At 39.5% G+C, this 26,022-nt stretch overlaps 1 protein-coding gene across 9 annotated transcripts in view; it reads left to right on the top strand.

Moving 5' to 3' along the window:
* The window catches only part of MAP2K5 (mitogen-activated protein kinase kinase 5), a 270,602-nt gene that overhangs the window by 36,618 nt on the left and 207,962 nt on the right, over positions 1-26,022 (top strand). For all 9 annotated transcript variants that reach the window (XM_047074888.1, XM_047074887.1, XM_047074889.1 and 6 more), the window contains 5 exons: positions 2,598-2,667; positions 7,411-7,451; positions 8,411-8,478; positions 15,380-15,428; positions 22,938-23,002. In XM_047074888.1, the coding sequence (XP_046930844.1) occupies positions 2,598-2,667; positions 7,411-7,451; positions 8,411-8,478; positions 15,380-15,428; positions 22,938-23,002 (293 nt within the window). The remainder of the gene's footprint in view (positions 1-2,597; positions 2,668-7,410; positions 7,452-8,410; positions 8,479-15,379; positions 15,429-22,937; positions 23,003-26,022) is intronic.

The raw sequence follows: 26,022 nt of genomic DNA, 5'->3' as shown, positions 1-26,022 counted from the left end.
CACTCCCCACATCGGGGCCCTGTGAGTCCCCCAAGTGCCTTGCTCATCTCATGGGGCAGCACAGGCGCACACACGGCCTGTCAGGACTGCTCTGGGCCGGGAGGTACACGTGGCCCCGTGCCATATCTTCGTCCCTTCGAGAACGCTCGGTATGCGGCAGCCTGAGCTCTTAGGCCTGGTGCCTCTTTGCCAGCCCCACCCTGGCCCTCACAGAGCCTGCTCCTCAGAGTTGCTTGTCTGGAGTGGGCCCAAGCCATGGGTTTAATTACCACCCTTTACGGTGCTGAATTGCTTTGCTGTATGGATCACAAGATTCTCTGTTAATACAAACAGAGATCAAACCCAGTATTTCAGCAGGAAAAAAAATGTCCCTTGGATTTGGAAGAACTGTGGAAAACAAAAAGCAAATGCTAACTACTTGCTTTACAGATACTGGCAAGTGGTACACTTAATATCATTACTGTGACTGTGTTAAAGGTAGCATAAAGAGATGGTTATACGTGGCCGAAAAATTTGTGCAATGGTTATAAACGTATGTATAGTTTGCCAGTTGATTTGGCACAGGTCTGAAATGAAAGGGAAACCAAATTTATTTATTTATTTTAGGAGGCAAATAAATAAAGTTGGAAAACAGGTCAATTTCATGCATGCAAGGTTTTATAGTAGGAAAAAATGCATTGCACCTGTTCTGACCCTTTACATTTGAGGTTATTTGTTTTCAAACTTGACCCCAAGCACCAGTTTCAGACAACTCTATAATTAATTTGTTAGACAAAGCATAAAGATATTTTATTCGTTTTGATTTCTAGGACTGTAGTGAAGTAGTAACTGAAATTACTAACCTATTGTACATAGCAGTTAATTAAAGAAAAGCATTAACTATAGGAGAACACCGCCACTGCTGTTGTCTTGTATCAGTATAAAAAGGCAGTAATTTTTTTGACAGCCACTGATTGGAAAGTTGCTTGCAGCCTTCCAGAACCAAGGGGGTACATGCTGTGGATCAATAACCGGCAAATTTCCCATTAAAAAGAATACCTGAGCAATGTTCCAAATAGCCACTGGCATCTTAATTTTCCATGGAAACCTCAAATACTTGTGTGCCGAGGACAAGTCATTTTTGGACAATTTTTCCAGACTACTTGTTAACAGTTATTGCTGTCCCAAAAGGTTGACAGCCTACATGATTGATATTTCATTTACTTGTCATCACTGTTTGAGTAATGGCGAGCGGTTTATTTCTGTGGTTTTAAGGAATATAGTCTCCTGAATGACATTCGCCTTGGTATGTATTCCAGAGCGTGTGTCACACATGTTTATGCCGTGTGTACCTAGGCTTCTACATCCACAGAAGGAGAGGATCAGTTTCCTTTATAGTTTGAAAGCCCTTGGAGAGGAGGATACACTTGTATCAGCCCACAGCTATCAAAAATTCACTTCACTTTGTTTGTTTTCAGGACAAAAAGACTTAGATTGTTAACTTGTGATTCCCAAGATGATGTAGAATCACATAATTCCCTTTATTTTGTAAAAAAACAAAAACAGAAACAAAACCCTTGATTTTGTAATGATTTTAACGTACGTAAAAGCACTAGGAAGATGTGTGTCTGTGTCTTCTAAAGAAGACTTTTTTGGAATGTCAGCAAGTAATGATTATCAAGGAAGAATTTCTCCCAAATGTGGCAGTTACATAATGTGTATGTGGTTTGAATATAGAAACGGCAAGAATGAAAGGAGAGTTCTGCTCTGTGTGTGACAACCCACAAAACACAAAATCAGTTGTTTTCATCGTTGACATTTTCTACTTTGTTATTTGTCACGTGGTAAAAGAAGTGAGGGCACAGAAGCCGTCTCCAAGTTCGGTGGACATAAGCTCACCAATTAGCAAATTAAGGAAAATGGGAATCAGACCATAATATAACCTGGTGAATGAATTTGTGTTTATGAAAGAGTGTGAAAGCTTTTTCACTTGGAACTTTATGTTTTGTGCCCAGAATTTTAAAGTGAAATTTGATCTGTGCTAAAGTGTTTAAAAGACTGAAGCATGAAAGGTATGTTTGCTTAAAACTGAGCTACCTTTCTGTCATATTAATCCTGTCATCTTTGGATAGGTCATACCTTGTTTGCTTTTTCCACAGTCTATGATTTAGGTTCCTGTCGTATGTACATTTTTAACACAAATATGTATAATGTTTGATCTGCCGGGCACACAGGTCCAGGCTAGGTGGGGAGTGTCTTCATTTTGCTTTGCAAAAACCCAGAGAAAAGAACAAGAAGCAATTTGAGAAGTTTCCACTGAAAAGCTTTTTGTGTCATTTTTAATACATGTCATTTTCAAAATATTTCTTGAAATCAAATAGTAAATTCTTAATCAACATTTTTACTTTTAAAAACAAACGACAGAGTGGAGGATAGCATCATACTGGACTTTCAATGCTGAATATAGTCATTTTTATGTGCAAATAGGACAAAGTATTCTCAAGGCTGATATGTATGTACCAGCAATTTACAAAAGTACTATGAATTAAACAACCCATAAGTGTCTGTTCCAGTATTCATACATTACTGAGTAATCTCTTTCTATAATCTCTTTGCAGTATTATTCCACAGTAATGGAACAGCAAGTAAATGGACAGTTAATAGAGCCTCTGCAGATATTTCCAAGAGGTAATGTTGAACAAATTCTAATCAACAATGATTATTTCAGTAAACTGTTTCATCAACAGTTATGTTTTCCAAAGGTTTAAATGCACATAACATGATGTTTAGCTCTTAATTTGAAAAAACAAAAGAAGTATTCATTATCGTGGGGATTGCAGGCTATATTATAGTTATGGCAGATAAAATATCTAATTTACTAGAGTAAATTAAACTAACTAGATTGTTTTTTGTTTTTGAAGTACATACTTACATTCGCTTAAAGAACTCTTTGGGGGTCCACATGGTCTCTAAACCAAGGCAAATGAATGACTTTAATTTCGGATATTTATAAATTGTGGCTCATGATGGTAGCCAAAGCTGCTGTTGAGGAGAAAGCTTTCATCTAGTGCAGAAGCGAAGATGTACTGTGGGGTTTTAGGAGAGAAATTTTGATAATGTTTAGTCCTTGGTTTTTTGGGGTGACATTTTCCAAATAATGGAAAATCTTCATAAATAGGAATTTAATTGTCAAGTCTCCAAAAAATATTAGCTGATGAGAGTAAGTTTTGGTGTATCACCAAGTCAATTAATATTCCTTTTTTTCTTTTAGATTGGCAGTACTAGCCGCCTATCTGATATGATTGATCAACTGTATATTAATGTTTCCTCAAAATTCGAAAAATAGTAGGAGCGCCTCAGTGGCTCAGCCGGTTGAGCATCCAACTTTGGCTCGGGTCTCACGGTTCATGAGTTTGAGCCCCACATTGATTGGGCTCAGGGCTGACGGTGGGGAGCCTGCTTGGGATTCTCTTTCTTTCCCTCTCTGCCCCTCCCCCACTTGCACACATGCACGCTCGTGTGCATGCACTCTCGCAAAATAAATAAATAAACTTAAAAATTTTTGAATAATAGTAAAAAAGAACAGTTTAATTATGTAAACCATTAAGTCTTTCACGCATGATACCTTGCCCCACTTGGAATTCGTATTTTTTTAACTGATGGAGCAGATAAGGAAATGCTCCAACTTTTTTAGAAATAACTTAACGCTAAGTGAAATAAGCCATACAGAGAAAGACAGATACCATGTGTTTTCACTCTTATGTGGATCCTGAGAAACTTAACAGAAACCCATGGGGGAAGGGAAGGAAAAAAAAAAAAGAGGTTAGAGAGGGAGAGAGCCAAAGCATAAGAGACTCTTAAAAACTGAGAACAAACTGAGGGTTGATGGGGGGTGGGAGGGAGGGGAGGGTAGGTGATGGGTATTGAAGAGGACATCTTTTGGGATGAGCACTGGGTGTTGTATGGAAACCAATTTGACAATAAATTTCATATATTAAAAAAAAAATTTAAAAATTAAAAATTAAAAAAAAAGAAATAATCTTATCTTTGTCAACTGATACTGTACAGATAATCATGGTATGGGTTTTTCAGTTAACCATTCTAGACTTTCATTACCTGTAACTCTCTGAAGTTGAGTGGTTCAGTTAACCAGTAGCCTCTAATTTACACTGATCAAGTCTCCAAAGGCAGCTGATGTGGCCAGCCCACAAGAAGGTCTGGGTTCAAGGGTAATGCTTTTCTAGTGTTAAGGTGGGCAGTGGGATTGGGAGTACTTAGTACATTATTAATGATAATGCATTAAGGAGCTAAGTAAGTAAACAAAATGGGGCCATTGATAGTGTCTGTGAAACAAAAATTAAGATTAATCCAATTCTGTTGTACCTGAAGACTAAAAATGAATTAAAAAAAGAAAAGAAAAAGGAATGTTGCCATTTCTGTGCATTAGGCCAGTGACAAGGATGCAGATTGCTTCTTGTTATTTTCAACGATGGGAGAATTGGGCAAGTTTCACAATTGTTTCTCCACAAGAATACTTCACCAGCTGAAAATTTCCATTAATTGTTTCCCTACTTGACATAATAACTCTTTTGTTATAGCAAACTCTAGTACAGTAACGTGGAAAATCATAGTTCCAATGCTCTGGGTCTTTGTTGTTTTTTCCCCCCTCCAATAAAAGATTTACTCTCTTCATCCAAAATCTTTCAAAGTTTTTTTTTTTCTTTTCTTTCATGAGCAGTCCTTTTCAGTCTTCTTGTCTGTACCATTGTGCCATCTCTCATGGCAGTGACAGCCTTTTTTTAGACATCTGCTCTGTTCAGGCAGTAATATTCCTTTAAGTGTTATCATTTCTCATTTTTCTGACATTTCTGTCTATTAGGTATTACTGATTCCATTGTATGGATGAGAATATGTAGGTTCAGAGAGATTAAATAATTTCAGAGTCCACAACAGCTTTAAGTGGTTAGTATACCTTTTGAGTAAGAATTTTGTTTAAATTATAATTTGCTTAAAGTGGAAGGGCATATAAATGAAAATAATCATGGAGTGTGCTTGGAGGCAGTCTGCAGGGGGTTGGTAAGAGTGTAGAGAATAGTACATTGTAGGGAGAAGATACTTAAAAGAAGACAGTATATGAGATATGATTGTCGCATGTAGTCCTAGAACAGACCTATTAGGCTCTAATAAATTATTAAATAAAGTTCTTCCAGGCCATATTAAATTTTTTTTTTAGTTTATTTATTTATTTTTGAGAGAGCAACAGAGAGTGAGCAGCGGAGGGGCAGAGAGAGCGGGAGAGAGAGAATGTCAAGCAGGCTCCGCAGTGTCAGCACGGAGCCCGATGTGGGGCTTGAACTCACAAACCATGAGATCGTGACCTGAGCCGAAACCGGGAGTCAGACACTTAACTGACACCCAGGTGCCCCCATATTTAAATTTTTTTAAATATGAGATTCAGTCTCCTTATCTCTATGGTTTCTTGGATGTTATTGTACGACTCTGTTTATTGTATTCTTGCTTTTTGCTTACCTATATTTTATTTTTATTTTTTTTAAGCTTATGTATTTATTTTGAGAGACAGAGACAGTGTGAGTGGGGGTGGGGCAGAGAGGAGAGAGAGAATCCTGAGCAAGCTCCATGCTGCCAGCACAGAGTCCAGTGTGGGGCTTGAACTCACAAAACCACAGGATCATGACCTGACCTGAACCAAGAGTCAGATGCTTAACTGACCGAGCCACCCAGGCACTCTACTCTGACTTACCTATATTTTATATAGGTAAATGTGATTACACAAACTTAGACAATTAAGATATAGACATACTGGGCAGATTGACTGGGTTAATACTTAGTTGGTTAGAGGCCTCCCAGACCTTAGTTTCTTCAGTCAAGCCCCATGCTACAAAGAATCTCTAGACTGAACAAGTGAGAAAGATAGGAGAAAACGATTTTGTTCTAACCTCAGGTGTTCTCATTCCAAGTAAGACATTTGCCTTGGATGGTAACTCCCAGCTCCTTGCTATACTCCCTGTAGTTAAAAGATATGTTAAATATTGATAACTATGAAAACTTTCTAGCTTTATGCAACTTCTGACTCCATAACTTTAGGAAATACGAGGTTACTGGGTTTTTTTTGAATATTGTTTAGATTTCCAGTCATGAAGATTTGAGAAGCCAGTTGAGTAATGAGGCACATGTTTAGGTAATAGGTAAGATTGACACCTGTCTCTGATTCCTTAGCCACTTTCTTATTAAATGAAATTTATGAATGTACTGGGTTCTTAAGTGGAAATACTCTGAAGTGTTGTCTTAGGAAGTATTAATGTTCCCTCAAGGATCAAGCATCAAATGTATGTGACTTTTGTTTTGTTCAAAAAGTTAATTTCCATTTTATGGAGAAAAGATTTGGAGTCCTAATTTTAATGTATTTTAGAAAAATAAAAATTCTTTATTAAGGTTTAGATATATTTTCTAGGAGAGTAACATAATAAATTTGAATGTACTAAAAATATGCACAATTAAAACAATTGATATGCTTTGTAATTATTACCCACATCTTCTTATTAAATAGTTTTATTTCTTATTGTCAGAAACAGAGGAGAAATACATGTACATCTGAGGAAGGAGGAAAAAAAATCAAATTCATCCTTCCCAAACAATCAATCAAAATTGACAGTCCCTCAACATACAACATGTAGGGCACCCGTAGCTTTCAGATGGAAGCAGCCTATAAAATGGGCAGGACGCTTTTGTATTTCTAACATTTGATGAAGAAGCATTTGCTGAATTGGAAGAGTACTAACCTGTACATACTGGTGGTGTCGGGAAATTAATTTTTTTCCTGGCACTGCTCTGTCGTTAGACTTAAATATTAGAAGATGTCAAGATTTGCAAAAAATGCAGTAAAATTAGTGATATCCTTGTATTTTAACAAATTTGACTAATTATTGCTGTGCAAACTGGTATTCAATCTTGAATATTCCATTTTAGAGTCTCTGAACATCTTTCTGGCATTAAAAGACCCTTCTCCAACCTCCCACCATCCCCCCTCAAAGAAAAAACCCTAGCTATTTTCAAAGTAGTTTAAGTGATAGCAGATATACAACGTAATGGAGTTGAGGAAAGATTGCAGAAATTTGAATTATGAAAGGAATCTAATCATTTTAGCTCAGTTAACTTGATTTTTATATGTTTTAAGCAGAAATTGGAATTTATATGAGGTGGTGTCAGAAAGCTCTTTGCATTTATAAATGCTCACTCCTGCAAGTTAAAAACCTTGGTTCATAATTCCCACTTTGGGTCTTGGGAGCCACTTTTCAATCATTTCTCTCTGCTAATTTTGGTGTCACCCTCATTTCTTTTTAAACGATTCATTTTGAGCAAATTTGTAAATGGCCCTGATGTGTTCTACAATTTAGTCAATTACTGTTTCAGCCTGCAAGCCTCCTGGGGAACGGAACATACATGGCCTGAAGGTACGAATTTCAATAATTGTTTCAGTAAAGTTAGATGGATTTGTAATGCTGTGTTCCACTTATTGAAATGTCAAATAAAACTGCACTTTCTCAAGCTCTGACAAGCGATCCTTTTTTTTTTTTCCAAAGGGGATGTGGAGGGGGATTCATCTGTAGTATTTGCTCAATATGTGTACATATTTGGATAGAAGGCTTTTTGGGGGCCACATTTTTTTTTATTATTTTGAATCATTTTGTGGATCCGTTTCTTCAGGATGATTCTGAGCACTGGTGTCCACAAAGATTTATTTGCGTGAAAATACAGACTTCATTTCAGTGATTAATTAAGCACCTAAGCATATTGCACACAGAATACCCTCCTCTTCTTTTGACATATTTATGTTAGAAACATATATTTATTTGATGTCTTTTCATTGTTCTTTGTCTTTTGAATTCTGGATTTCTGCTTACAGCTTCACATTTGAAAGAAAAGCTGGCTATTGTATTAGATTCAAGCATTTTATAATTAATTATTTGGACCTCGTTTTTCAGTGAATAGGAAACATTCTGCAGTGTTCTGTTTGGTTTTAGAGCTGGAAGGGTATGAAAACGTGAGGTTCACTACTAACCTCGGGATGTATTCTTCATGTTCTTTTTTGAACATATTGTTTTGTATATGAAACAAAACAAAACAGTGAATTGAATTCAGTTCGGGAGAGTGAATTGCAATTTTCCCATTTATCTCTCCTTTTTTTCAACACCATTTAGGTATTTGAATAACAACAGGAAAAGTATATTATGTAACATACGGGTTGTACCGTTCTGTAACCTATATACCGAGTAGACTCCAACCGTGGGTCTGTCTAGCAACAAGCTAATTAACCTTCATAGTGAAATGAGAAATTTGTGGCAAATTATAGGTTAATTGGAACTGTGTCCTCGGAACACAAGACTGATCGAGATTCTTTCTTTCCTTGTAGGTGAATACCCGGGCTGGACCCTCTCAACACGGCAGCCCAGCTGTCCCGGATTCACTTCCAAGCAATAGGTGAGAGCAAGCAAGTGAAGTGTGCCCATGAGCATGCTTATCTACAGAGCTGGGGGTGGGGATGAGGCTTATGGGATGACACCTCTCTTCTATAAGACCATACGAATGTGTATGTGGCTAAGAAGAAATTTGACCAGTTGGGTAACTGTAGCTACGTGTTGACTGCAGAGAAAGGACCTCACCGAGGAAGATGGAATGAGGCATTTTAAACTCATAATTTTGGTCTGTGGAATGGTGTGCCTTCAGTCTTCAAATTTCACAGAGAATTCAGTGCCTTTGACTTCAGTGCCTTCCGTGCCTTGACGATCTGGTTGGGTAAATTGTGTAACGCTTACCTTTTTTTTCTTGATTGTCTGTCTTTTGGCAGCATTGTTGTCCACTGACCTCTTCACCAGAAAGAGGCAGGGAGAGAGTGAAGTGGTGAAACTTAAACTGACCAGCCATGTTGCTCTTCTTGTATCTTTGGTCATACAGAATATTGAAGCTATTGCAGAAGGAAGATAATTTTCACTCATTCATGCTAACAGCACCCTACACTGCTGTGGGGATACCAAAGACTTGAGTGCCTTTTCAGAGTGTTGCTTCCGATCATCACGGTCCTCAAGTGGAAGGAGCAACCTGCTCAAGCCGATAGAGTTTTAGGTCGTTTTGGTTATATACTCAGTTATTCAGCGAGTGCACCTCACATTACTGTACTTGAGGATGATGCTGTGGAGGCGATTTCTCTGGGTGTACCTGTTCACGCTGGTGACTGGAAAGCCGGCATTGAGCCAGAAGACCCTTCCGCTCTGTCCCAGGCTTTTCTAAGTGTAGAGCTGTCACCAGTATCGCACAGCTGTTTATTGGCTGAGGTATGGTTTAGGTTTCTCCTCTTCCTTCTGTCCGTCTCCTTAACCCAGAGTCCTGGTTCTTTTGCCAGGGGGCTTTAACTGTAGGTAATTTAAAGTCTCTCCTTCTGACTCTTTTTACCCTCCTGTCTCCTCCTCAGAAGTCGCTTCCTTGATTGCTTTATTATGGTGTCAGTGTATCTACTTACCAGCTTTCCTGCTGTGAGCACACTACTTTTAAAGTGTGTTTTCTTCTTAAACAATTCATTCTGTCTTAAAATGCACTCAACCACGTTATCCACTAGCGGATCCTCTGTCTTGTGGTCACAAGGGGTAGGTCTTTAGTTCTCATTCTAGCGCTTGGCCCTGCCAGGCGATACCTGCAGCTTAGTGGAGGCCTGGGGCTGAGGGTCACTTGTTATGCTCAGGTCAAAGAAGGCTGGGCATTTAATTTTACCACTATTTCCAGAAAAGTTGTTGTTCAGACAGACCCACCATGAGCCTTGAGGAAAAACAAGGACTTTCTCTGGTGTTTTGGGTTCCATTTCATCATGGTATAAAAAGCAAGACAGAGTTGAAAAAAAAATGGGAAGGCAGAGAAGGGGCAGGATAACTTTTCAAGTTCTCTGAGATTTGGCTCTAACAAGAGGAGTAAATTAGCTTGGTTTTTAAAGAACTACAGTGTATATTCACAGAGTATCATAAAATTTTCACGTTGGACAGAATTTTGGAGACTATCTGATTTAGTAGTTCTCAGCCTTTTGTTGTAGTATCTTTCCTTAGGGATGTGACAGCCTCCTATCTAGTGATGGTTGTCTCCTCCGGCAGTGACTTCTGTCATGGGAGGAATGCAGTTTGAAAGAGACCTGCTATAGATTTTAATATACCACCCTGCATTGGCCATGTTCTGTGTCCCACGTTGACAACTAATCAAAAGTATTTATTGAGTGTCACCTGTTGAGTAGGTATTGTCCTATGCACAAGAAATACAATGTAGTCCTTATCCTCTAGAGCTTGCTATCTAATGGACATACAGGGGAAAAAAACCCCAAACAAATACAGACAATCACACTTTATAATTAGTGTTATGAAGGAAGCAGGCAGGTTTTGGAGAGAGAGAGCACTGGGCAGGAATATGTTTAGATTTAGACAACATGTTCAGGGAAGACTCTCCTGAGGAGAGTGACATTCTGAGAGGCCTGGAGGATGGGAAGGGCCTAGCCACATCAAGAGCCAGCAAAGGGCATTTCACAGGGAGGGGAGAGCATCTGTGGAAGGCCTGTTCGGTGTGTTCATAAGTAGGCCAGTCTGGCTGGAGCCCAGGGAGGGGTACTGATTGGGCGAGTGTGGAGAGAGGGAAGAAGAACATTGGAGTGATCAGAGAGAAGGGGACAGGATGGGCCACGTCGGCAGGGCCCTCTTTTAGTTTTCATTTTTGTATTGTCATTGGTAAGCATCAGATGTCCGGCTCTGTTTATAAAAGACCCTCTGCCTGTGCTGTGTGAGTCAGAGGAGCACCAATCTAATCCAGCTCTGTTTCGATGCTTGATTCCCCAGCCCTTGCCAAATGGTCATCCAGGCACTTCCTGAATATCCCTCGCAGCGTGAATGCATTTTATTGGCCATGGCAGCCCCTTCCATTTTCACATAGCTCTGTCTTAGAACATTCTTTGTCATGAGCCGAGATGGGTCTCCCTTTAGCACCCACTGGTAAAGATTTCGTTTGGCCCTCAGAGCAGGGCTGTTCCCTCTTCTAGGTAGCTCTTCCCATCGTCTTCCCTCCAAACATACTACTTGTAGGTTTCCTGTCTCAGCAAATTCTCCCACACCCACCCAGTGGCTAACTTGCCAGTCATCTTTCACTGCCTCCTGGGCCTCCTTCAGAGCCACATGTAGTCAGTCCCTACACCTGTAGGCCTGCCTTCTGTCATGCTGGAGTCTGTCCACTGGCCAATACCCCCATTGCTGCCAAGGCAGTTTGGGCTCTGTGATCACGGCCACAGCCACAGTCTTGCCATGTGCAGTCCCTCCTCCACGCTGCAGCCACAGTGATCTTGCCAACATGTATTCTGAGCCCATCATTCCCCCTTTAGGGCTGACTGCTGCTCCTTAAAACCTTCAGGACAGTGTGTAACCTTGGCTACAGGTGAGCAATGAGCTCTCACATTTAAGTCCCCTGCCCACTTGACCCCTTCCTGCTTGACATTCCAGCTTTGCTGAGGAATGCATGGAGCCCTCAATGGATCATGTTTTCTCTCACTCCTGGCCCTTCTTGCTTTCCTCCTCTTTTCCTCCCCTTCTTCACCTTCAGTCTGGCCAACCTTGGTCGATTTGAAGAACAGAGTTTTACCTTCTTCTGGAAACCATCCCTGGTGATTGCCCACCTCGTAGTCAACACCAGGTACCCACTCTATAATTTCCCCAATCCCCTGGTGCTTGCTTTTACTGTGGCAGTTAGCACATTGTCTTATGGTCGCTTCTGTCCCCCAGTAAATTCTGTACTCTTGGAGGGCAGTGACTACAGCATATTCATTATTGAATTCCCAATTCCCAGTGTGACGCTTGGCACATAGGAGACGGTCAACAATGCTTGAATGAATGAGTGGATGAACAGATTTATATTCCCTCTAAGTCTTGTGTCTGAATTGAATTCTTCCAACTCATTCAGCCTCTCTGATACCTTATTTCTAGTCTCCTCACCCATTTCTTCTTCTTTAGATATCTCAGTGTCCCTCTTAAAGTGTCATACCAAAGTTGCAATAACATCACATTTAAATTTTAAGATGTTTTGAAAAGTGATTTTTGGATAATCTAAGTCACCGTGACTATACAGATAAACAAAATACTGAGTAAACTGAGGCACAAAGAAATTTCCAGAAATTTTTTTTTTTTTTTTTTTTTTTTTTTATTGAGACCAAGTTGGTAGTCAGACATTGGCATAATGGATGAAATCAGCATTCTCCTCAGTTACTTTCAAAGCTTGAAGTGGTCTTTGCCTTAGGTGGGTGACCGTTAAAATGACCTTACTAATCCACATGGTGTTCCTTGGCCATAATTACTGAATGCAGGTTCCACTGCCAAGTCAAGGCCTTTCCTAAATATCTTAGCTCCCTCCTTCTATAAAATTGGGATGTTTAAACTTTCATCTATCTACCTCCAGCGTTAGGAAGACTGATGAAGCTTTATTAAGGAATCACATTTTGTTTCTTGGATGAAAGGTGCTTTGTAAATGCATTGAATCAAAATGTTATTATTTCAAGTTGTGTGACATAATGGAGTATCTGTGGAGAAACATTGCCTAGACATTGTTTTGTTATTTCTGTTTTTACAATAATTGTAACTGTTAAATTGGGAGTCATCTGTGGGAATACAAGGGGTCTAAGTGTTCCCCAGGGGAAAAAAAATATGTGTGTGTGTGTGTGTGTGTGTGTGTGTGAGAGAGAGAGAGAGAGAGAGAGAGACACAGAATGAGCAAGGCCTGAACCTTTGTTTCCTTTATAAATTATTCCCACAGGGCTATAGTTATTGTGAGGATTAAATCAGGATAATGAGTAATGGCATTTAGCACCATGCCTGGCACGTGGTAATCATGCAGTAAATGAGAGCTGCTATTATTATTTTCTTAACTGGATTGATTTTGGTAGTTTATTGTTTGATACATATTTCTGCCTTAGTCTCATTTTACAAAGTTCTTTTTATTTTATTAAAATTTTTTTAACATTTATTTTATTTCTGAGAGAGAGAGAACACGAGCAAGAGAGGGGCAGAGAGTGAGGGAGAGAGAGGGAATCCCAAGCAGACTCCAGGCTGTCAGCGCAGAGCCTGGCATGGGGCTCAGTCTCACGAAGTGTGAGATCATGACCTGAACCGCAACCAAGAGTCGGACGCCCAACCGACTGAGCCACCCAGGCGCCCTATCATTCTACAAAATTCTTTTTTTTTTTTTTTTTTTAATTTTTTTTCAACATTTATTTATTTTTGGGACAGAGAGAGACAGAGCATGAACGGGGGAGGGGCAGAGAGAGAGGGAGACACAGAATCGGAAACAGGCTCCAGGCTCTGAGCCATCAGCCCAGAGCCCGACGCGGGGCTCGAACTCACAGACCGCGAGATCGTGACCTGGCTGAAGTCGGACGCTTAACCGACTGCGCCACCCAGGCGCCCCATTCTACAAAATTCTTAACTGCCACTTCAGTATATGAATTCTTAGACTTGGGAGGACATTATTAAAGTTTAGAATCCTTGGTTGACGGCATGTTTTGTAAAATCTGGAGAAAGTAGGGACTGTTGCTCCATAGTCTGCATTTGACCATAGCAGAAGTTTAAGAAGTATTTAGAAAGAAGAGTAGTCATAACTTGAAAGAGCAAGTGTGGTCAGACATGAAGCCTGAGATCTTTATCAAGTATAACTTACTCAAGGTACCAAATGCATGTGTGTGTATGTGTGTCTGTGACTGCCATATAATAAATCACAACCAGAAGCAAGGCCACCATTTATCAAATTCTTAGCAAATGCCACGTCCCTGGCTGGGTTCAAGGATGGGAAAGGAGTGGAAAAGAGGTGATCTAGATGTGGTCCATGTTCTCAGGGATCTCCCAGTCTTGGGGAGTGTGTAGTGGAAAGAAAGGCATCTATACAGGTAACTAGCACGAGGGAAGAGAGTTAATTTGGTAGATGGATAGAGGGTTAGAATAGATAAAGAATAGAGTTACAAGGGGCCCCTGGGTGGCTCGGTCAGTTGGGCGTCTGACTTCGGCTCAAGTCATGATCTCACAGCTTGTGGGTTCTTTTGAGCCCTGCGTCGGGCTCTGTGCTGACAGCTCAGAGCCTGGAGCCTGCTTTGGATTCTGTGTCTCCTCTCTCTGCCCCTCCCCCGCTCATGCTCTGTCTCTGTCTCTGTCTCTCTCAAAAATAAATAAACGCTAAAAAAAATAAAAAAAAAAATAGAGTTAACAAGCTTTACATTTCCAATTAGAACATTGATGAGATGAGATGCTATTTTGTACACCACTCTTACCGGGTGGGGATCTGTGGGCATAACTCATAATAAAGCTAGAAGGACTTCAGAGTGTTCCCTAGCCACTTTCCCTAAATTCATTCCTATAAGTGTTTACAAGTCATATGTGTCCAGAGAAGAACATTTTCATGTTTCTTAAATAACTCTGAAAGCAGAGTCTCCCACTTATAGAACAGAAAAGCAAAGAGAAAGCAGTTGAAATTTACTTAATATCTACAATGTGTGTGGGCTTTTTGTAATATTTAATTTTCTTGATTACTCTATAAAGTTGATATTTCCCCCATTTGACAGAAAGAGGAAATTGAGGTTCAGAGAGGATAAGTAACTGACTTGTGCCAGATGACACAACCAGTGAGCCCCAGAATTTGTTTGTTGCACATTTGCTTCCCAGCAAGCTAAATTGTACCTCTTAATGGTAGTAAAAGATCCGTACTTAAGCTATCTATTTTATCTTTTTTTTTTTTTCAACGTTTATTTTATTTTTGGGACAGAGAGAGAAAGAGCATGAATGGGGGAGGGGCAGAGAGAGAGGGAGACACAGAATCGGAAACAGGCTCCAGGCTCTGAGCCATCAGCCCAGAGCCTGACACGGGGCTCGAACTCCCGGACCGCGAGATCGTGACCTGGCTGAAGTCGGACGCTTAACCGACTGCGCCACCCAGGCGCCCCTATTTTATCTTTTGAAGTTCTGTTTTCTTGTGTATCGTTAAGTTCTTTGTATTTAGCAGATGCCAGAGCCCACATAAAATAGCCACTGAAAGGCTACCCAAAGGCAGCAGGACTAAATAGCCAGGAAAGGTCACTGAAGTAATCTGTAAGGTAATCTAGCTTCATTGGGATTGGAGGCTTCCGTCTTGCTTTAGGGGTTCAGGATTTTTATTAATACCTTTGCCATATGGCCAGTTACTTTTGTAAATGTTTGATGTAGGAAGAAGGATGCAAAGTGTGGAGTCCCTGTGTTCACCTAAAACAAAGACGTATTGTAGTCTGGAATTCTGAACAGTGTTCAGAGGTGTCAGTCATCTTGCCATTAAAAATTATGTCTTCCCTTTTCAGCTTAAAGAAGTCTTCTGCTGAACTGAAAAAAATATTAGCCAATGGCCAGGTAGGTGTCATTACATATTAAGATTTTCACGTAGCAGTAACTTATTACTGTCCAGTTTTTGTATCCATACACTTAATAAACAGATAAAGAGCCTGTGAATGTCTTCTTGTCATAAATGAATTACAGTGGCTTAATTTGATTGGCAGAGCAATTTGCAGCATGTTTTTCAAACTGTGCTAATGGGTTTCACTCCCAGCAGATTGAAGTACCAGGCACCCACCCTGCTGCCATCTCAGTCTAAAAAAAGTTAATCAGTTCTGAACAAGTGTGTCAACCCATGGGTTGTTGAAATGGCCCAGCGTCCGGAGGTGGCTGCCACTTTCATTATCTTTGAGGAGAAGAGGAAAAACTGTTACTTTCTTATCTTGGCTCCTTCTTTTGTCCTGAAAGGAACGCTGGCTTTTTGGGGAACACCATAACAGCAGACCTTTGGTGTTTAAAATCCTGGGCCTGAGAAGCCCTTGGTTTGGTTGGCCTAGTGGACTGGCCATCTAAAGCTGCATGACCTAACCCAGCCAGTGAGGGACAAACAGGCCTGCGGGCCAGTCATTTCTCACTAATTTTGATTCCAGTAAATGGACACATCTGAAATAGTATAGTGCTTTTAAACATACACTGGCAAATTAAGCTACCTACAGGGTCCTCGATTCTTCAATAGCAACATAAATGCGTTTTAATGTTTGTTATAGAAGAAGCCCTTTGATAGCCTTGGAGGCAGGCGCCTGTCCATTGCGATCAAGCCTGCCTATTAGGCTCTATTGACTGAGACATCTGTGTCACTGCAAATAAAAGACTCTTATTGATTTTCTTAACTGCTGTTCACTTCCCGTCCATGTTTCGAAGGCTGAAATCTTAATTATCTCAGATGCTTATTCAGTGCCTTCACACGCTGACCTCTCCAAGCCTCATTGGCATTTCATGAATCAAGTACTTGTAGTGGAGCACGTCAAGAAGACAAAGCTGGGTCCTTGTGCTTGTCCTTTAATATCACCTGTAACTTTGTGGCCTAATAGATGGATGCTCATGCCTTAAAACAGTGATGGTATGATAGTGCTTCTGGAAGCCCTACTTATTTAGCACACAGTCCCTTGAATACAGTTAGAAAAAATAAGTTGATCCGGTTCTGACATCTGGTCGTCATCCAGAGTGTGGGAATTCTAGTCCTTAGATATTCTGTGTATAGCCAAGGAGAATCTGGTGTTGTCTCTGTAATCATGATGGTTTCAAAATTTTATATAGTGTTTATCTAGTACCTAAAAGTACTTTAAGCAGCCAGAGGTTTGTTTGGATTGAGATCTGCAAATGTGTCCCCCTAGTGCCCTGGATGTGTTCGGACCCAGTATGAAACAAAACCTGACTAAAAGCAGAAATAGCGAGCTTGGGATTTTTCCGTGTCTCTTAACACGCTTGCAAGTCTAGTTACTAATTGTAACTTAAGTGTGAGTCACATGCGTTCTTCAGCTGGAAAATATACTTCAAAATTGACATAAATTAAGAAGCTTTAACTACATTTGTTCAACTCAGGCAATGGAAAATAACCTGTCATAGATTCCTCTTTCAAAGATAAAAAACAGTTTATTTCCACTGCAAAAAATAAGCATTCTGAAATGTTCCTAATGTTTTGACAACAAACCTAGTACCATAAATATCTTAGTGGTTTCAGTTATGAGGTTCTCTGTGGTGGAAGACTGTCATAAGAATGATTTTTGACACTTAAAGATTGTTTATTGCCTTCCCTTGGGAATGTGTTAACCCCGCGTTAAACAGTTTGGCGTTTTCTTTCTTTTAAAGAACAGCCTTTATTTGCTTTCAGTCACAACGAACAAAACCGAAAAACCCACGTTTGGAAGTCCTCATAATACCTCCTCCTTGTGCTAATTTCTCAGTTCCTTGGTACTATAGGGTAACTAAAGACTGAGCTAGATTGCATCGCAGTGAAGTAATGTGCCCAGTTGTGGCATCAATAAATTTCTGGGCTGAGCACTGACACCACTTGATATGGAAGATGTAAGTCACATTTAACGATACTTTAACACTTGAGCATAGTTTTTTATTTTAGTGGTTTATGCTCTCAAGCATTAATAATGATTTGCCTTTCCACTAGCCTCCACTTAGGTTTAATAAGGAATTCATATTAATCATTAAAAGAAAGGGACATGATTCTTCAAGATAATCAAATATTGACAGGTTAGAAATAGCTTTCTGCCTGGGTTCATTGATATAGGTTATGTGATATAAATATTTATTTCTTTTCTGTCACTCAGAGTAAATGCCACCAATTGATTCAGCATTGATATAGTGTCAACAGTTCATAAGAAACATTTGACTGGCTTGTGTTTTCTGATTAGTCTCTGCTCTATAAAGTGGGATTTACTAAATCTCTCCAATTGTCTGCTCATACAGTGTGACTGCTTTCTGAAACCATTATTGCTTCGATTTGTGAAGCAAAGGTCTAGTGATGGGTCTAGTTTCTGTCAGACCTTTACATATAAAATAAGTATTAATTGAGCATTTTTATTTTAATGATTTATAAGCGATAGGTGCTGATTCTTCTTAACACAGGCAGACAATAAACAAAGAATATTTTCTTTGCTGATCCATAATTGAATTCCATTTCATTTCCCCCATTAATTTCATTAATATTGTATTAAATCAAGCACTTTTTAAGAGTTTAACATTTAGTCTTTGGAATGGAGACATCGTTTTTCTTTTATCGTTTAATGACCGAGGATTCCTTTTTTTGCCAGCTTAAAAAAAGCCAGATTGTAAGATTTTTTTTGGCATGTTTCATTGAGAGCTATAGATCAGTATCATTGCTGTGATTTCGTGATGTGTTTTTCCCACTTGCTTTTCAGTGCGGTATCATCTCTTTAACATTGGCCCTTGATGTGAAACTGATTAGAAATGGCCCAGTGGGTCAATTTAAAGGATTAAAAAAGTGTATAGTTACTCCAAGGATGAACAACTTTGACCTTTGCATCTCTAAAGTTGTTTCTCTTCTTTTCGTGTTTTAGCTTTTATAGGAGAAGGTGACAATATTTTCCTATTCCTGATAAATTAAGTATAGTTGTACTGAGAAGCCACAGATCTTAGAACTAATTCTGATCTTGCTGCATGTTTGGCTATTTTGAGAACTTCAGATGCCTTTAAGCATACTTATTGTGTTTAGAAAATAAAAAGGAGGAGAGCACTAGGTGGCTCAGTCAGTTAAGTGTCTGACTTCGGCTCAGGTCATGATCTCACGGTTTGTGGGTTTGAGTCCCGTGTTGGGCTCTGTGCTGACAGGTCAGAGCCTGGAGCCTGCCTCAGATTCTGTATCTCCCTCTCTCTCTGCCCCTCCCCCACTCATGCTCTGTCTCTGTCTCTCTCTCTAAAAAATGAATAAACATTAAAAAAATAGGGGTGCCTGGGTGGCTCAGTAGGTTAAGCAACTGACTTCAGCTCAGGTCATGATCTTGTGGTTCGTGAGTTCAAGCCCTGTGTTGGGCTTTGTGCTGACAGCTTGGAGCCTGGAGCCTGCTTTGGATTCTGTGTCTCTCTCTCTCTCTGCTCCTCCCCCGCTCATGCTCTGTCTCCCTCTCAAAAATAAATAAACATTAAAAAAAAATTTTTTTAAAAAGGAAGAAAAATAGGAATCCGACTATAAAATAAGCTTTAAAAGCTGTATAATCACCACTATATAAAACTCTTTAGATTCTTATGGTTCATCTTAGATCCTATGACAAGACCAAAACATAAATGAGACTGTATGGAAGTCCACACAGCATGACCCTCTCCTCTATCTGCACAGACACAAAAGTGCATACTTCATGACACCATCCTCTGCCCACACAGGAACAACCTTGCCGCCCTGCAGGTTGTCCTGTCTGGTTCACGTTTCGTTCCAGCCCCTGACTCTCCTTCAGCAGGAGCAGAACCCGATGCCTGTCATTGTTCCCAGGTCATTTGCCCTCTTTCAGTTGACATGTAATTTTAACTCCAATGGCTTTTTCTTCCTCTAGTCTCACATATAGTATTCTGCCTTTTATTTGCTTTTTTTAGTCAAAGCAAGAAAACCGAGTTATATTTTAAAACAATTTAGTATCTCTATTGAATACAAACTTTATTTCACTTCTTTTCTATATAGCTGTGTGATCTTTAAAGCATTTCTTTTCTTAAAAACAAATACCATAGCTGATGAAATTGCTTTTAACTTGTGGGTGCCCTTCTGTTGATTGTTTTCCTTCCTGTGGACCAGTGACCACTGATGGGAGAGGACGTCCCTCCATACTTAGCCAGGACATCAGCTGCTGACATATGGCATTGAGCAGAAAATACTGAAGGACCAAGTTCTAGCCTTGACTAGTTGCTATTGACTAGTTTTATGACCTAAGTGAATTGGGCTATGTGCTTGAAATGCTTCAAAATTCTGTGATTTTTTTTGATACTTGATCCCAACTGTAATATTTAAATATTGTACATTGTAGGCATATAAATCCCACCTTTGTGTCAAAATGAACACTGTTCCTGTGCTTCAATTTGAAAAGTTCAATTAATATTCTTATCTAAGGAAAAAAGGCAAAAATGTTATTAGCTGTTAGTTGATCCTGTTCATGATGTTTTTCATAGTCAAGATCAATTAAAGTAACCTGTTTTTTTTAAGTTTATTTTATTTTGAGAGACAGAGAGAGAGAGAGAAAATTCCAATCAGGCTCAATGCAGGGCTCGAACTCACAAACCATAAGATCATGACCTGAGCCCAAATCAAGAGTTGGATGCTTAACTGACTGAGCCACCCAAGTGCCCCGAAGTAATCCATTTTAATCAGAGATTTGAGATTCTCAAAAGGTTGTTTGTAATCAGTTAATGAGCTTGTCTCTAACAGTTTTCTTTTAAAACATTTTTTTACATGAATAATATTTGCATACTATATAAAAGTTAGAAAATCCAAATAAGCCAAAAGAAAAAGAATCTGATATTTTTTAAATATAAAAACCTATCAGTCAGCTCATAGGCCAGGCAAAGGTCTATAAAACTTTAAAACATTGTAGAAACACTTTACCTTTTTATGGATACTGTCTTTTTAAGTGAGATGGTTTTAGAACTTTTGCTTCAAAACCACTTTTATCTTTATGAGGCTCTTACAATCTTGTTGTCTGAGGGATTCCAAATTTCTATCCTTGAATTTGCTCACATGCTGCTTAGCACACGCACACACACGTGCACACACACCCACACCCACAGTACACAGCGTCTGTCAGCCTAACCCCTGGTGGATGCCTACCACTCCTGGTCAGGTCAGAATGCTGGGTATGGGGGGCAGGCGGCTGCTCCACTTCTCTTTTCAGGGTCCTGAGTTTGAGAGGTAAAATAACCCTACGATGTCAGGACTATAATGATTCAAGCAGCTCAGAGACTTGCCATACCTACCCATTTGCCTTCTCTTCAATAGAATGCCACAAAATCCAGCCCCCTGCAAAGTCCTAGGTCCATCCCAGAGTGTCATTGGAATGTGGAATGACAATATGTCTCGGCTTGTATATTTTTCTGAGAGGAAACTACTGGTCCTTTTATCTGGAAGGTCCTGACGGAGTGGTGGAGGGGATGTAGTCTTAAGAGTGTGGCCCCTGCGGAGCCTGGATCCTATGTAGTCCATGAAATTTGTTCTCTTGGAAATTTACTTTGAGCCCTGATGAGGGTGCAGCTTGTTAGGCAAGTTAATGGTACAAATGAGGTGGTTAAGAGTGCTGTTTAGACTACCTTGAGAAGTGTTTTGGAAGGAATTAGCCTGTTTGTACTCGCCAGTAGGTCCCGCAGTTTCCATGTATATCCTTCGTCGCCATTGATCAAAGCCCACCTGGTCCTAGCTGTGCTACTGAACATCTCAAATTCCTTTATGTGCTGCTCTCCTTCATGCTGTTTTACAATTTCTCTTTTGGTCTGGAAGAAGGAAGTTTTCTTTTCTTCTCTTCTCTTCATGTTCCATCTTTTATGCAGGTTAAAACATGGTTTCTTTTTTTCTGTATTAGTAATACAAGAAAGGTAATGAAGAGCAAAATTTCCCTCAAATAGGAAAATAGCTGCCAATTTTTCTGACTTGTCTATCATTTTTCTCTGACCATAAATATAGTAATTAGCTGATAGCAAATTGCACCAATCAGGTTGTACTACAATTAAATTGGGTGTTGAATTGGCCTTTACACATTACTCTGTCAATATTCTTTTAGGGATTGGCAGAACGGCTTGGAAAGGAAGCTGTTTCTGTTACCTGCACTATACTGCTAATTATCACAGCTCTCTGAAGCTTCAACTTCAGAAATGTATAGAAGAAAAATATTTCCCTTGATAAATGGAGCCTTGCTTTATTCAATTGGCGGAAGTTTAGAGCAAAATATTTAAAGGTTTACTATAATGGTCTGAAAGCAAACTATTTTTTTTTTCCAGGTGATATTGAATTAAAAACTCCATCTGCCCATGCTAGGCAGTGCAATTCCCAGGAAATTGATTTTTTTTTTTCAGGGCTTACTATGGCTTTTCCCAAGCTTTCGCTATATGGAAAATAACACTTTTATTGAATCCATTTAGTGAATAAAGTTGGCAGTTAATTTTTAAGCAACTGGACCACTGTGTAGAAAATTACCGAATGCATCGAATATAATCTGACTAGTCTCAAAGTCATTTGATAAATAATTTAAGGAGTTCTTTACAACTCCAAAACATTATTTTGTGGGCGCTAGAATAATTGACTACTAGTCATGATACAAACGAGAGTAGTCTTTGTGGTGTAGTAGTTTTATGGAACCTGAGAAAATGTGCATGCTATTTAGCATATTAAATGATGAAAATGACTTGAGTTTATAAGAATCACATTATTATATGTTTTCCCTTTATGGATTTCAGTATTTGTCTATGTATGCATTTTTAAGTGCACCGATTTGGCACTTTTCCATCGGCATAATATGATTTCTACCCAGTTACCGCTGTATACTAATTTATTGTTTCCAAAGGAAAGCTGTATCTACTCCAGGAAAATCATTAACATTATTCAGTTAGTTTGTTTAATGTTAACTGTGGGGTCACCTGAGGAGTTTTCAGGGGCTGATTTATTTACAGATTGTGCATTAGATTACTGGGTATGTGTCTGTGTGTGTGTGCTGTCTTCCCAAGTTTGATTTTGGTTATGTGCACTGCTGTTTGGCATTGGTTATGTGTAGTGCTAGAGACTGTGTTCTTATCCGTATCTCTGACCTGACCCTTTTGAGCTATGTTATATCATTCCATTTTGACACCTTTTATCAAACTTTAATGAAATGACCCAGGCAAACAAATTGTCATTAAACTTTCCATCACTTTGTCCCTTGGTATCGTCTTTTATAAATTGGACAGCAAATGTTGTATTGATCTTCTCGTTCTTGCAGCTGAACTTGAAATGACCCAGACTGCTTGTTGTTTATGGCCCAGAGTTGCTTTTCCTTGACATTTCCATCCACAGCATGACACCCTTTTTGTTTTTCTTTCTTTCTCATGGAGATGAATGAACAAGACATACGGTATCGAGACACTCTTGGTCATGGCAACGGAGGCACAGTCTACAAGTGAGTAGTCGATTTTGTTTAAACTTTCTATCCACTTTTGCCAGATGTGAGTATCCAAGTTCTCCGTGGCAAAGATTTTTAAATGACCACTGGCACTTAGATTTTATTTCTACTTTTGACTCCAAAATTCTGCAAGGCATCTATTTTCTGAGGAATTGCTTGCAAAAGTGCATTTATATTGCCTTTTTAATATTTCTGAGTCTGCATCTCTCCTGGGTGAACGTTAATAGTCCACCATTAACAGGTGTACCTTTAACTGGCCTGAAGTTTAATGCATTTTTTTTTCCTTTGCTCTTTAACACCATTTTTTTCTAAACTTGCTAGCACCCTGTACTAGTCCCCTGCCTTTTTACAGCTGTGCCCAGTGGAAGACAAACCTTATAAATACCATTGCTTTGCCCTGTGTCGACACTGTAAGTTATTAAAAAGCCTTCTTCCTGTTGTATTTCCTTCTCTCCCTAGTCCCCCGAGAGAATTTCTACACATTGATGAATATGTTAAGTTATAAAATTCTCCCAAATTCCAGTAGCAGTGATCTTACCCTAAAGGAGTGTTCATTTTCATATTAAAAAATGCTAACCATAAAAAATACTTCTCTCGACAGGGAAGTCTTTCTCATGCAGTAGTGCAAAGTTTAAACTACATAATGTAATATCTAGTACTTAATAGTCTGCAATGGTGTATGAAAAATATTCCACTAGGAATTAAAAAATCCATACTCTGTATGAAAGCCCTGAGGGAGTAATAAAGCTTTCCTCCAGAGAGCTGTTTTCCATATATACACTAACTCTGTATCACATTATGATTGTGTTTTTACCTTAGACGTTTTAATGTTGATATTAATATATATTTTCAAAGTTGTGAAATAATTTATAATTGGTTATTAATGTTCTTGGAATTTTAAGTGTTTGCTAACCACGTGACTATAGATAAAAATTTCCCTATTGCCTTATGACCATGAAGGGTCACATCTTAAAAATCCCAGAACATCCTCCACACAGAGATGCAGCCTTGGCATAGAATTAGGTGTCTCAGGGTTAGAAGCTTCTTCAAAGTCGTCTGACCTATTCATTCACTCAGGGCTTCAGTCTTCTCTCTACAGGTAGAGCCAGGATTGGAGTCCATTCTCTTGAATCTAGTCCTTTAAGAACTTATGTTCATGTATTTGGATTCTTTTTTCCTACAGATGACTGGGTACTGTGGATAGTTGGTCTGAAAGTTAAGTGCTTCCACTGTAATAATTCAGAGAATTAAATAATAGTGCAGCCCTAACATGATCCTGAGGCCATGCCCTTCAAATGTTTGATGGCTACCTATTGTGTCTGAAGAGTTTGAGGTACTCTTGTCCTTCCCTGGATCGTACTGACATCCCTTTCCAAGTAGCCCCCAGTGCTGCATAAACAGCATCTCTTCATCTTACTCGTAATCTGACTGGAGTTTTTACCCTGTTCTGAACGTTCTTGGGTTCAGGTACCCTTAGAAAGGACAGAAGGAGGAACCTGCATGCCCTGATTTGCTTCTCTTAAGTTCACTGTAGAGAGCACTTTTCAAAGCCTCAACCTTTCTTTTTATTAATGCTTTTATGCTGATAGCCAGATAAAATAAAACAGGAAAGAAACAGGAAAGATTTCTAGCAACTCTTCGACTCTTTGGGTTCCTTTTAATGGCTTCAAATGGAATCCCAAAACATTTCTTTAGACTCCTAACCTATTTATTTGCTCTGTTTAACCACATGTTGAACGCTCAGGCATGGTTGTGGTTTTAAATTGAAGCCCTGTTGTGAATTTAGTGTTCTGGTTTATTCTAGAAGGGGGGAAACGTAAGACTACCAAACTCCAGCAGATGATTTTTATTAGAAATAATATCCCAGATGTTAACATTTTAATCTTTTATTTTACAACACAGGTTACCAACAGAAAGGGGAGAGGGAGGCAGGGGAATGGAAATAACCTGCCTATCTACCAAGGAAAAATGACAATATAGAATCATGTTAATGTTTTATTATTTTTTAAATTATGGTGAGAAGCATAAAATTTAGTGTCTTAACCATTTTTAAGTCTACAGTAGTTCAGTGGCATTAGGCACATTCATACTGTTGTGCAACCATCAACACCATCCATCCCAGAACTGTTTTCATCTTGTAAACCTGAAACCTGTACCCCTTACACAGTAACTCCTTGTTTGCCTTGTTAATGTTTGTAGCCAAGAAGCATGGCCACAAGATCTCCTTTTATTAGGAGAACTGATAAAAGAACACATTATCTTTTTTTTTTTTGATTTTTTAATGTTTATTTTTGAGAGAGAGAGAAACTGAGACAGAGACAGAGCATGAGTAGGGGAGGGGCAGAGAGAGAGGGAAACAGAATCAAGAGCAGGTTCCAGGCTCTGGGCTGACCGCACAGAGCTTGATGCGGGGCCCAAACCCATGAATCATGAGATCATGACCTGAGCTGAAGTCGGACGCTTAACTGACTGAGGCACCCAGGCGCCCCAACAACACGTTATCTTACACCTCCTTAGCACAAGTTCTATACCTGCTGGAATGCTATGTTAATATTAGCAACGTACCCTGAGTTTACTTATCTACTGTGGCTAGTGCTTAATATGTGTGTGTTGTAATATATTTTTTTAAATGTTTATTTTTGAGAAAGAGAGTTGGGGAGGAGCAGAAAGAGAGGGGAGACAGAGGATCTGAAGCAGGCACTGCGCTGACAGCAGAGAGCCTGAGGTGGGGCTCAAACTCATGAGCTGTGAGATCATGACCTGAGCAGAAGTCGACATTTAACTGACTGAGCCACCCAGGGGCCCCAGATTTAAGATTTGTTTTGTTTTGTTTTGTTTTGTTTTGTTTTATTTTTGAGAGAGAGAGAGAGATAGAGCATGAGTGGGAGAGAGGCAGAGAAAGAGGGAGACACAGAATCAGAAGCAGGCTCCAAGTTGTCAGCACAGAGCCTAACGCGGGGCTCAAACCCACGAACCACGAGATCATGACTTGAGCCAAAGTCGGACGCTTAAAGAAC

Source organism: Lynx rufus, unplaced genomic scaffold (genome assembly GCF_022079265.1).
Source record: "Lynx rufus isolate CCGP_SWC_20201006 ecotype Redwood Valley unplaced genomic scaffold, mLynRuf1.p SCAF_13, whole genome shotgun sequence".
In the NCBI taxonomy this organism is placed as follows: Eukaryota; Metazoa; Chordata; class Mammalia; order Carnivora; family Felidae; genus Lynx; species Lynx rufus.
The sequence above is the reverse complement of the archived record's forward strand: the minus strand, read 5'-3'. Positions and strand labels throughout refer to the sequence as shown.